Source organism: Marmota marmota, unplaced genomic scaffold, assembly GCF_001458135.2.
Source record: "Marmota marmota marmota unplaced genomic scaffold, marMar, whole genome shotgun sequence".
Taxonomy (NCBI): domain Eukaryota; kingdom Metazoa; phylum Chordata; class Mammalia; order Rodentia; family Sciuridae; genus Marmota; species Marmota marmota.
Genome location: NW_025999932.1, coordinates 23,232,383 through 23,245,907, shown reverse-complemented (window position 1 = coordinate 23,245,907; position 13,525 = coordinate 23,232,383). Strand labels below are relative to the sequence as shown.

The following is a 13,525-nucleotide window of genomic DNA, read 5'->3' as shown; positions in this document are numbered from 1 at the left end:
TACACATATATTTACTTTGCAACTATAAGGTACCAAACAAATACAAGGTGTTATTTTTAAGAATTAAAAAAATATAACCATATAGTTACAGCATGATATTGATAGTTGAACATATGATAATCAAAACACACACACACACATATATATACATATAAATAAATATATATAAAATATAGTAACATCACTGTAATAATTTACAAAATAATATAAGTCCTTTTATTGGCTAGGCAACTAAGGGTTAGGGAGGCTGACATGTGTAAAGGTCACAGTTGACTCAAACTTTAAGCCTCTGACTTTACATCCAGACAGCTTTCAACTAAGACATATCCTTACTTTATTCAATCATGAAGATGTTTTCTATATTTTGATATGTTCAAGTGGTCTGTTGGCACAAACACAGATGAAAAAGTTAAAATGACATTTCGTTGGGCACAGTGACCGAGCCTGTAATCACAGACCCGGATCACATGTTTGAGGCCAGCCTGGGCAACTTAATAAGGGAGGCCTTGAGTCAAAATAAAAAAAATATATATATAAAGGGCATAGCTCAGTGCTAGAGTGCTTGCCTAGTGTGTGTAAACTCCTGGGTTCAATCCTTATTACTCCCCTACCCGCTCCATACACACAGAAAAGAAAAAGAAAATTATGTTTTCATGAACCAAGTATTGAGTAAACCCATCTTTTTTTTTTTTGGCTGGGGTGGGGGGGAGATTGAACATTGAGCTATGTGTTCCCAGATCTTTTATTTTTTGAGACAGGGGTCTGACTAATTTGCTGAGGCTGGCCTTGAACTTGTGATCTCCTACCATGCCAACTGAGTTAACCTGTATCTTGGTCCTTAACTGAATACTCTCTTTAATTAACTCTTTTCATGATTAAGATTTATAAAAAGCAGTCCTATTTCCAATGTTTCAGCCTCAACTTAGAAACAATCAAGGATTACTGGGCAACAAGTTGTTTTCTTAAACTCAACTCTTTAGAGCTTATGTCCTGGCATAGCCTGGTCTTCCTATGTGGAGGGTTAACCCAAGCAGCATGATGGCCACTGAAGACTGAGCTAAAGAGTAAGGCAGTCCTGATTCCTGTCCACTCACTAGCCATATAACACTAGGCTGGCTACTTCTCCAGACCTCAGTTTCCTTTTCTAGAAATGGGAAAAACACTATCTATCTTGGAGGATTAAACTGGTTTCCCCACTTGAATCAAATGATTCTTATAGTCACAGTTACGTGGCTGTTAGGCCATCTGTTTTTGGCTAGGAATAAGCCTAGTTGGCTTTCTCATGTCCTGGCTTGTTCTGAAACACATATTTCAGATGGGGACCAACCTATTAGAAGAGCAAATAGGAAGGGAACCCTCTGCTTGCTTGCTTGCTACAAGTCTGGACAGCAGACAGTGGCACACCTGTAGGCTAACACTCCTAAAGACAGACATTTTCAGCAGAACAATTTCTAATTATAAACCCGTAGAATTCCTATTTTTTTCCTAACCATTTAAGGACAAAGTACAATCTTTAACATGTAAACAGATAAATGAACAGAAAGTAGGAATAAAACTATATTACCAAGACTGGAAGACTTAAATTACAACGTCCGATGCAGAACATAAATCCAACTCATTTACTTTGACAAAGAACATGACAGTTGTACTCTATTCCTCATCTACATGGAATATAGTGACATTGAAGCTACGTCTCTGATTTCTTATTGATTATTTTTGAAGAAAAAACTCTGCTAAGTATTTCAAGCACTAGGATTTTTTCTTAAGTAAGCAAACCAGGATCTGAATAACTTTATTTGAGGAATCTCAGTGATGTATGATCCTTGAACTCTGAGTTCCAATTAAATTTTATTCTGAGATCTCATATAACTTACCTAATATGGTGGTAAGAAATGAATGCCTTTGGACAAAATGCTCATGAGGATACAAGGGAAAAACTCCAAGAGTCTATTATGCACATTGTGGTGCAAATTTGATAAAAATGACACAATCAATGTCAAGGATGCTTAATTTTGTACTTCATATGTTTCAGGCCTTAGAAAGTCTAAGACTTCTGACAATTTTTCAGCAAAGCCAAGGAAAGTCCATTTTGCAAAGAAAGGGCAAAATAAAACTTGAGTTACTGTATCAGTAAACACCATTAAATTTTAGTTTTGGAAATATGGGCCTGTGAATGCCCCAAATCTGAGAATATGTAGTAGGTATATAGAGGTGTTCACAAAACCAACAATGTTTGCCTTGGGGGTCAATTCTTATTTATGTGAGAGGACCTCTCTTGCACCCAGACTTGGCCTTCCAAATCCAGACTCCTGCCTTCTTACATGTGTATAAGCACCATGAACAATTCTCAGCTCTGGTTACCCCTCTGGACTCACCTACCTGGCAATACCTGACAGATGTGCTTGGTTTCTACCGTGCAGGCTATTCCTCTTTTAGTCTATCTTTGTTCTGGTTAAGGGCACTTTAGTTTCAATGAACTCCTAAGTCTGACTCCTCCTGGACAGGCCCAGTCTCTTGTCATCTATATATGACAGATTATGGAGCTAAAGACATACAACCACAAATCAACTCAAAACAGTCTGTTTTCTCAGTTTTTTAAAATTCAAGTTCAAGTCTTAAAGTATTTAATAAACAAACTTAAGAATCCATCTTCTATTTAAAATCTCTGCATTCATGCAACTTATGTTATAGTATGTCTGGTAGGGGGATGGACATTATACAAAAACACAATAGGTAAAGTAGTGTGTGTATATAGATAGATACACACAAATATACATACACACATATTAGAAGGCAGTAGATTTTATAGAAAATACACTGCAGGGGAAGGTCCTGGGGAAATGGGCTGCAATTTATTTTCTGGCATTCGTTACAGCACTGGGGATTGAACTCAGGGGTATTCTCCCACTCAGCTACAGCCCCAGACCTTTTTATATTTTTTTTGAGACACGTTCTCACTAAATTGCTCAGGCTAGCCTCAAAGTTTGTAAACCTCTGCCTTAGCTTCCCAAGTGGCTGAGATTACAGTGGAACTACAATTTTAAAGGACATGGGAAAGTTGAAAGCAATGATACCTATCTTTCAGACATGACTCTTTGGCACAATCAGAATGAAAACAGGAGCCAAGTGAGATTCATCTTTGTATCCCTAGTACCTGGAACATGGTAGGACTTTAAATAGCTGATGGGGGGAAAAAACGCAGGCATTCTATCTTTTTTCCAAAGGAATGTTATTTGTAATAAAAGGCTTATGAGAGGTGGTTAGGGAATGTACCATTTGACCATGACACAGCAGCATATCTTAGAATCAAATCCATAGAATTCCACTCCATGGCACTCAAAACAATAATCCTACAACTTCTGCTCCACTGGAGTTCTGTGGGGACAAGATCCCAAGGAAAATCTGAGTCACTATATTGGTATTACAAAATAAAAATATCTTTTGGGCTGGGGAATGTATCTTGATGGTAGAGCATTTGCCTAGCATACCCTAGGTTCAATTCTCAGCACATTAAAAAGAAAAAAAAAAAAAAAGCTTTTGATCAATTTCAAGTGGGAGACACCTACTTTTATTTTAGATCAATAGACGATAAAAGATGGAGCATGAGAAAAAGCTGATGTCCTCTAGTTTTTTCCCTCCCTGTTGTGGCACTGATATTCTCGATCATGCATACATTCATTCATTCAGACTACCAAGTGCCTGACCCAGTTTTAGGGGTTGGGAATAGAAAGGCAAATGAGGACAAAGTATATTTAAGTCGAGTTCGACAACAAGCAAGTGAAAATATAATGCAATGTTAGTGAACAAAGAGTGTTATGAAGGAATAAATCAAGGTAAGTAGATAGAAAGTGACAGAGGGTTCTATATAGATGCACATGATATTTTAGAGAAAGTAGTCATAGTAGATAGCCTCTGGGATGGTTCAACCTCTTGGTATTCAGATGCTTGTGTGATTCCCTCCTCTTAAGTGTGGGCTAGATATACTGACTCATGTCTGACAAACAGAATAAAGCAGAAGTGACTGGATGTCATTTCTGAGATAAGGATATTAAAAAGACAAGTTTCTGTCTAGGGTTTTCCAACTCTCTTGGATTGCTTGCTCTGGGGGAAGCCAACTGCCATAGTGATAGGCAGCCTGAAGTGATTGAGCAAGAAGGCAAATCCTCCCCACACACACTTCAAGGCTACTTTGCTGTCTAGATAACACCTGGATTGCAGCCCAAGTGGTTTTTGTTTTGTTTTGTTTGCAAAATTGGGGATGGAACCCCGGAGTACTCTACTACTGTGCTGCATCCCCAGCCCTTTTTATTTTTTAAGACAAAATTACACTAAGTTGCCCAGGCTGGCCTTAAACTTGCAGTCCTCCCACCTCAGCCTTCGGAGTAGCTGAAATTACAAGTGTGCCCACCATGCCTGGTGCTTTGGTGTTATTCACCCAATTTTATAGATAAGGAAACTGGAGGTTCAGAAAGGCTATCACTCACCTACATTCACAAGCTAGGATGTGATGGATCCCAAGTTCTCTGACTTCAGAGGACTACCCACCCTTTGCTTCTATATGATACTGCCCTGAAAAAAGAAGTCCCTAGAGTCTCTCCCACCCTTGAAAAAGAAAAACAAACAAAACAAACCCAACCCCAATGGTTGTTTAAGTCTACTGGTCTAGCCTCTGTCTAATTAGATACTCCAGGCAATTTGATTTTCTAATGGAGTTGTTTAGATGATGCATTATCTTTAATTTTTTTCAGGTTTGACCCAAGTCAAAAAGGTAAAACTTAGAAAAGCATCCAGGTAGCTTTATTTTTGACATAGCATAATGAACAGGAAATTTATAAGGAAATAGAAATTATTTGATAAAATATCAATATAGTCTATTTTATGCAGTTTTATGCTCACTGACCTAGATTGAGCCCAGGCTTCCTACCAACATTCCAGACACCTGGCACTAGACCAGGTATCCATCTGCTATAGAACTTGCTTTTTCTTCCTTATCTAGAAGCTTGGGGAAGATTATGAATGTTCCAGAAAGATCTTACTTTATCTTGAAAAAAGAAAATAATAAGAAACCTAATCTACTTGATTTTTATCTATATCCTATTAACAGGAATGTTATTTCAAAATACTGTTTTTCTTAAGAGTTTTAATAGACTGGGAACCTACCATATAGGGTTCCTCAGATTCATATTACAGTGCTGCTTTGGGCTAAAGGAAGTTAAAGAATAAAGAAAAAATCACCTTTCCCCTCAAAGTTTCCACTAAGAAACATGACCCAATCAGCTTGTCCAATATCATATAATAATAATAACATTAATAGCTAACATTAAAAGTATGCTATATTGGCCAGGTTCTGTCCAAAGCAATCACTTTGAATATATTATGTAAATAGTTAAAGCATCCATATACAGTATTATTGTTATTCCAGTGTTACAGATGAAGAAACTCAGGCACACACAGAGGTCAAATATAAAAAATGTCCAGGCAGTGTGATTACAACAGCTCATAACTTCTATGCTACACTGCCTCAGTTATTTAGACTGAAAAGGTATCCAAGATCCCCAACATTTCAACTTCCATTTCTAAGTATCCCCTTCACATCCATGGGTCCCATAAGTGTGGACTGTACCAATTATGGATGAAAACTACTCAGAAAAAAGAAACTGTGTTTGTACTGAACATGTGTAGACTTTTTTTCTTGTCATTATATCCTAAACAATTATAATAACTATATTTTATTAGGTATTGTAAGTAAGATAGAGGTGATTTAAAGTATACAGGATACACATGAATGCCATGTTATTTTATATGAAGGACTTCAGCATTGGTAGATTTTGGTATCCATTAGGGTCCAGAAACCCCTACAATGGTAGTTATCAAGGTATAAATGTACTTCTTTTCTTAAAAAAAATACCAAGAAAAAGACAAAGCTCCATTATAAAAACAACTTCCCCGCAAAATATAGACACATGTATCAACTAGTCTGAAATACCTACAATAGCCTACTACCTTATATAGTAACTAATGCTCTTTACTATAACTATTAGCTAAATACAAATCAAAGTTAAGTGACACAAACTTGGGCACTAATAAAAATCACACACATAGCTGAACTACAAAATTTATTCCTTTAAAAAGGTTCATAATTTTGCCTTTTAATTGCTGAATAATTTTAGGCTCATTAAATAAAAAATCTGGTCTTATTTTCATTTATCCTTAGTCTTTTCTTTTAGTGCTCTGCTTAAAACAACACCTCCTCAGAAAGGCCTTCTTTGATTACTCAAAATTTTCAGTGCTTTCTCTCTCTGCTACTCTTCTTTTACTTCTGTTTATGTGACTGCCTGAAAATGGATTATATCTATACATTTGCTTATTAGAAAATATCTATACATCTATACATCTGCCATTAGAAAATACAACTGTTTATGGACTAACTTGTCCCTGCTGTATCCTGGTCCCTAAACTGTGCCTGCAGTGTGCGCTCAATATTTATGGAATGAATAAATGAAATGTTCTCTTTGAATAGAGAAACCTGGGAAAGCAGATGGCAGCAAGAGTCAGTTTGCTCCCTTCCCTGATCCTCTCCCCACTCCCAATCTGTGGCCCTAGATTTGAATCCTTAGAAAGTATTAGAATTATTGTGATATTTATTGGTACAGAATGGGAAGGTAAGGGTTGTTGAGCCTACGTATTCTTATTAGTAGTATTAGACAGGCCAGGGAAGAGGACATTATAAACCTGGCCTTGCTGATTTTTGGTTGTGAGGAAGTGGCAAGAAAACTATGGGTATCACATTCAATTGTAAAAATTAATCAGGCACTGAGATTATGAAAATTCAGGTGAATTCTAAAAGAGAACAGCATTGTTTTCTCACTGTATTCATATTTTTCACTTCTGAATAAAGGAAAGCAAAGGGCAAATTAAAAAAACAAACAAAAAAACAGAACAAACAAAAAACCTAAGGGGTAAATCAACCTGAATATGGAGCGCCAAAGAACTTTGGAGTCATTTTCAACCCTTCTCTCACCTTTACCCGTATGTATGTTTCTAAGTTACTTTATTTTTTAGTAATTTTCTATTTCCATTCCTACCATTATGCTGGGGCATAATGGTAGGAATGGAAATAGAAAATCATATTTACACTATACCTCAACTATTACAAATGCCCTCTAACACTGCATCTCCCAGTATTCCCTTTCATTTATCCATTCTGCACATGGGTATGAGACAAAAAAATAAAACTTTATGGCATTTCCTAGCTCAAGAATTGTAATGGGTCCTTTACACTGAAAAAGAGGAAACCTAGGGGCTGGAGTTGTGGCTCAGTGGTAGAGCACTTGCCTAGCATGTGTGAGGCACTGGGTTTGATTCTCAGCACCACATATAGATAAATGAATAAAATAAAGGTCCATCAACATCTAAAAAAAATCTAAAAAAAAGAGGAAACCCAATTATTCTGGATATTTACTTTACCAATCCATCAACTTCAATATCCCATGAGTTTCCAGAAGGCAGATGATGCCTGTTTTGTTTGCTACCCTCAGTGTCTAGCACAGTGGCTGACAGAATGGGTGCTCATGAAATAATCACTGCCTCAATAGTGTTTCTCACACATTCCATTCTATGTTCAGCATTTACTACTCACCACTATAAATACAATCTATTTTTTTTTCATGCCCTGTCCAAAATCACATAAGATTTTTTAAGACAGATTACATTATACTTATATTCTTTTATTTCCACCATATCTCAGGACTGTGCTACTATTAGGCATATACTTACTATAAATAATAATGTAAATTTGGGAGGAACTTCATTACTGAAAGAAAGAAAAAAAAGACCAACATAGTAATTGTTCCAGTAGAAGTTAAAGCATTTCAAGTAGCAAAAGGAAAACTAACAGTAAAAATTTGAGCAGAAAAACGGTAGATTTAATTTTTATAGGTCCTTGAAAGCAGAATAGAAATAGAAGATTTGGGCAAACTTTCTAGAAGCCTGGTTTGAAGGGTGTTACTTACAAAGATTATCTCAATCTAAATGATGCTAACCAAAATTACTTTGTCTAGTGAGCCGAAGAATATAATTTTTTACGCTTAAAAGAAAGGAAAAGAAGGGTGGGGAATTGTGGGTCATGAACTTGACATGCTTTCATATTTCTTGAAACAAGATACTCTGGGTCAGTACTGAACAGATCACTTTTTTGGTGGGGGGGAGGTGTTCCGAGGATTGAACTCAGGGGCACATGACCACTGAGCCACATCCCCAGCCCTATTTTTGGTATTTTATTTAAAGTGTCTCACTGAGTTGTTTAGCTCCTTGCTTTTGCTGAGGCTGGCTTTGAACTCGAAATCCTCTGCCTCAGCCTCCCAAGCCACTGCGATTACAGGTGTGCACCACTGAGTCTGGCAATAGATCCACTTTTTAAATAGACACCTTTTCTTCTCTAAGAGATTTTGCATTAGCCTGTGCACGATGCCAATTAACTAGAACACTTAGATGTTACAGCTATGTGTAGTTTATAAATAACTAATTTGTAAAGTACACTGAAAATAGAAAGTGCTAAGCAAGTACTCAGAATTATTATATATTAAAAGCCTTTGGTATGCAATCATTATTTAATAATTGGCTTTTTAAAAGGCATAGTACTTTATAGTTGGTCAGAATTTCTGATCTTGAATTATTAATAATACATCAGCCTATTTCAAGTGAAATGCTATTAGAAGGCAAATCAGATACTGATCAAGTGATTTTTTTGTTTGTATAAATAAATGTTTCATGTCAATCTTTCTCACCCTGTCTTAGACCAACTTAGTCTTTCCCTGGTCCCTACAGACTTTATGCAATGATCCCTTCCATGGGTCTGGGCCTCTCTTGGTTATCCTATCTACCCTGCACTCAGTTTCTATTTTCTCCCATCTGCCTTCTGAATGTGTTTTAAATGAACTTGTTATGGTTAACCTAAACAGATTCAAGATTGCATGTCACATGACTAATGATAATAAACTCTTTATGCACAATGAAGTAATGAGATGTGGTGGTGGTCACCAGCGGGTCCATTTCCCATGTGTGCTAATTACTTCAGCCTACTGTCATCTTTCTATACCTCTATGTCCACTAATTGAACTTTGTTTTCATCTCCTGACAGTTCTTGGATTCAGTATTAAACTCCATGTAAATAATCCTACTTACTATGCTTATAAGTCTACCCATAGGCAAAAAACTTTTTGTTCCTTCTCCACTACCCCTTTTAGGCTTCCTTACATCTGCAGATGTTAATTCCCTTACACTGACCCTGGGTTTCTGGAATCTCTGTCACCCTAAGAGAATATTTTCTATACTTGTCCCATGACTTTGATCTTTCCTCATCCCTACTCTCACTTAAACCGACTTCTCGAATGCCTTGTGTACTTTTCTTATTGGAAAACTCAAACTAAGCCATTTCTCTACATAGTGAGTGTTAACGTTTACTTTTTTGCACATACCAGATAAGTGCTCTACCATTAAGTCATGTCCCCAGCCCACTTTTACCCTTTTAGACACTAAATGCTACTACCAAACTAATGCTACTCTCAGCCCTGTAACCTACGTGCCAACTCCAAATGACATTTCTTGGTGCTTCTCTGACTCATTCAGTATCACTCTCCTGTTTTGAAAGTCTTGGCTTTCACAACTCGACTTTTGGCAGACTTTCCTGCTATCTCACCAATCAACTCTTTGTTTAGTCACAATTTAATACTGAGGTTACCTAGGGCTTGGTCTTGCTCTCACTTCTTTGCTACTCTCAGATTTTTTGAAGATTTACATCTCTTTATGGTGAAGACTCAAGTTTATCTCCAGCTTAGATAACTCATATATGCTGCCTACAATGTTCAAAGTGGAACTTTTCTACCTTTCATCCCACTTAAGTTCCCCCATTTTATTAATTATACCACAAACATAGACAGGAATCATCTTTCTGTTTCCTCACCTTCCAGACCCAATTCCCGAGGTCCACCAATTCAGTTACAAAATATCATCTCAAATCCACCCTTTTTCTCATTATTAGCTTATCACTTCCCAGGCCACTTCAACTCTTTAGTTTGTCTCTCTGGCTCTATTCTGGCTTCCCTATAATACATTCTCCTAGTTGTATGTAATTAAAGTAATCAAGATGTCATTCCTACTGTACTTAAAATTCAACCTCCTTACCATGCTAGCTCTTCCTCCCTCTGAATCAAAAGGACAGGTCCTTCTCTTCCTTGCCTACTATGTTACAGATGTGCAAATCTTGTTTTTTTTTTTTTTTTAATATTTTTAAGTTTGTCAATGGTCATTTATTTTTATGTGGTGCTAAGAATCAAACCCAGTGCCTCATACATGCTAGGCAAGCACTCTGCCAATAAGTCACAACCCTAGCCCACGAGCAAATCTTTTTCCAATACCTTAATTCCTCAAACCAATTTTCTACTTCAGGACCTTCATACATTATTCCTCTGGAATGCATTTTCTCTCTACAGTGCACAGCTAACTCCTTCTCTTTCTATAACCCTGGGGAGACCTTCCTTGACTTCTGTACCTAAAGTAGATTACTCTCGTGTTTTTATCTTGACCCTATATTTGTTTCTTTAACAAAAATACAACTTTATTTCTTTAATGTTGTCCTTATAATGCATGTTCTATGAGAACAGGAACCTTTGTGCCTCATCCACTAGTCTATTCTCAAGGCCTTGTACAAACCAGGTACTCAGTAAATATAGAAATCTTTAGAAATGGGCTCAGTGTAGGAAATGTAGACTCTGTGGCAGTCCAGAAGAGGTCAATGTGATTGACTGAAAGGTTACCTACCATAAGTACTTACATAGACTCATCCAGTGTTTTACCAAGTAAATTGATAAAGATTAGGAAAGACAAAGTGTTAACAAAAGCACACAGAAGTTCCCAAAGTAGGCTGGGGAGGCTGACAATAATCAAATTTTGGCTTAGATTAGAGTATGGTGGAACTGTTCCAATAAGAGAGAACGGCAGCATCAAAATCCAAAGCACAGGGCTCTGAAGGGTGAGGGAATCCTTGGGTTTAAGGCTTGACAGATATGTAGGGTGAATTGAGAGGCAAGTTGGGTAGGATAGTTATGCGACACAAGTTGAAGAGGTAGATATGATGGCTCTTAGATGTGATATGATTAATATTTCAAGTTTTCCAAAAAAGCCACTTCCACCCAACATAGAATTTTCCTTCTCCTCACCCTTATTTTTATTCCAACAGTGTGTCTTCTATGTGACCCTGGGCTATACTTACACACCTATTGGTCATCCCAGTTTTATCCTGTAAAACAATCAAAATATCTTGGCTTACTCAGGTCATGACTAAATATTTTATTATTGTCCTGCAAATCAAGAAGTAAATTGGTATCTATCCTATAAATACTATAAAGATGGAACTTGATACCAACTAAACTCTTATGCAAAACCAGAATTCTCACAATTCCCTCAAATTCCCCACTTTTACTCAACCTACCAACCAAAGAATGCAATTCTTATCACTTACAAATCTAGTAAGAAGCCAAGTTCCCTTTCCAATCTTCTTTCCTCCTTTTATAAACCAACTAGTCTACTGGGTCATGTTCTACTGCACCTACCACCCTTCCCTAACCACCCCAACCAGGCAGGAATGAATATTCCTTTTAATTCTTATGATCAAAATCCTTGTCTAGGGCCCTGATTTTCTCAGTTTCCTCACTTTCATTGTTGGTTCAATTAAGAAAGGTGTGTGTGGGTCATTCTTGAGGATCATTTGGCTGTAAGGAAGAGAAACCAGTCGAATTAGTTTAAATAAAAGAGGGAATTTATTAGGTGAATACACAGGTTCTTGTAGGGATTCCAACAGCTGTATCCCACACCTGAAGGATAAAGCATGCTATAACCACAAACTTCTAATTCTGGATTCTGCACAATCATGAAGAGAATTTCCTAGAGGATAGTCCTCCTTGTATCCTGAATAAGGGACTAGAATGTGGATTCATTTCTGCTTGCTTTTTGATCCTTATAGTCCTTTATGCTGGCCTCAAACTTGTCAAGCACATGTTGGCAGACATTCATGAGCTCATTCAGACCTCGTTGAAATGGCTCTACAGCTGGAAGAGCACCTCGAGTCTGAATGCGCAAATTAATTTTGCTCTCAGAAGGATGGGTCGTAGTGTAACCACAAAACTCCACTTCCGGATTCTTCATGATCATATAACGCAGAGAATTTCCTAGGGTATGGTCTTCCTCGTGCAATACAAAAGTCACACAGTGTCTATCTGTTCCAGCAGCCTGGACCATTTCCAAGGCTGTCTTCCTCTCGCCTTCAGCCATTGAGGTCTTCAATCCAGATATTTTTCTACACACATATTTTTTATAAAAATGAGATCATTCCGAATACTGTTTTGCGACTAGCGTTTTTCCATACTATACTGCAATTGCAACACATTAAACTACTACAATTACATAGAACTTTCTCATTTTCCTGCTTCCACTTCTATCCGTAAATATTTAACTTATTGCCTCCAGTTTCTCTCTACTCCATCTGATCATACACACTGATCACAAGGAGAGTTTTCTCAGAAAAACACAAAAACTTAAAGCTTTGCCAAAAAAAAAAAAGAAGAAGAAGAAACAGAAAAAGGTTTTGGTAGCCACGAGAGGTATAGGATTAGAATAGGGTGCAGAAGAAGAAGAGGAAGAAGAAACAGAAAAAGGTTTTGGTAGCTAGGAGAGGTATAGGATTAGAACAGGGTGGGCCCAGCAGAAGATGAAAAGGAATTGAAAAGCTAGAAAAACAGACTGCTTTAGTATAAAAATAAAAACGGCAGATTATCAATGTGCAAGCTCCACTATGGCTTCCATTAACAAGAGGTTAAGGAAACTAGGAAGTGGAAGGTGTAATATAGATCTAGCAGTAGAGAGAAAAAGAACTCAGCATTTAGGGAGTCTTTATAAGCAGTCTGCACAGAAAGGAACGTGAGCGGTAGTTACGGGGACTCAGGCCTGACTCAACACCGCGGCTCGATCACTCGGGAACCGCGGCCTGGTGGCTGACTTTACACCAATAGGGGAGGGCGGTTTGGGACGTAACTTTGGTCTCCCAATGGGGCGTCCCCCCCTGATAGCTACTACACGGGACGTTTTTACGTAAATATATCCACATCTCTTCCCCCTCTTCCCAATCGGACCCCGCTCTGCTCTCTTTTCCTCTTTTCAGCGCCCGGAAATATTGTGTCGCCAGGCCTGGCCGCGATGGCTGGGCCCGGTCCGGGCCGCGTGCCCCTCAGCCACCCGCTTCCCTCGCCGAGCGAGGCCCGCCCGCCCCGCTCCGCCCGCCTCCTCGGCCGTTACCTCTCCAGCTCCTGGTCCTCTTCCATCGCTGGGGCGGTTTCCGGGATCCTCAGGTGGTGCTGGCGGAACGGAGGCTCTGCCCCATATCGCGAAACGTGAGGCGAAGCAGGAAGGAAGAAAGGACGGACGGAAGGAGCCCAGGACGCAAGGAGTGGGGAGGAGCCGCAGCGGCGCGCCG

The 13,525-nt window shown here is 38.3% G+C and overlaps 2 protein-coding genes across 2 annotated transcripts in view; both read right to left on the bottom strand.

Moving 5' to 3' along the window:
* The window catches only part of LOC125616097 (protein POLR1D), a 41,288-nt gene extending 27,807 nt beyond the window's left edge, over positions 1-13,481 (bottom strand). The window contains exon 1 of the mRNA XM_048800760.1: positions 13,348-13,481. Coding sequence (XP_048656717.1) covers positions 13,348-13,373 — 26 coding nt within the window. The 5' untranslated portion in view covers positions 13,374-13,481. The remainder of the gene's footprint in view (positions 1-13,347) is intronic.
* Positions 11,794-13,519, bottom strand: LOC107140958 (RNA polymerase I and III subunit D). Its single transcript, XM_015484174.1, has 2 exons — positions 13,348-13,519; positions 11,794-12,352 (listed from the first exon to the last, which is right to left on the bottom strand). The coding sequence occupies exons 1-2, from the start codon at positions 13,371-13,373 to the stop codon at positions 11,977-11,979; spliced, it is 402 nt and encodes a 133-aa protein (XP_015339660.1). The 5' UTR covers positions 13,374-13,519; the 3' UTR covers positions 11,794-11,976.
* Positions 13,520-13,525: the final 6 nt, after the last annotated feature.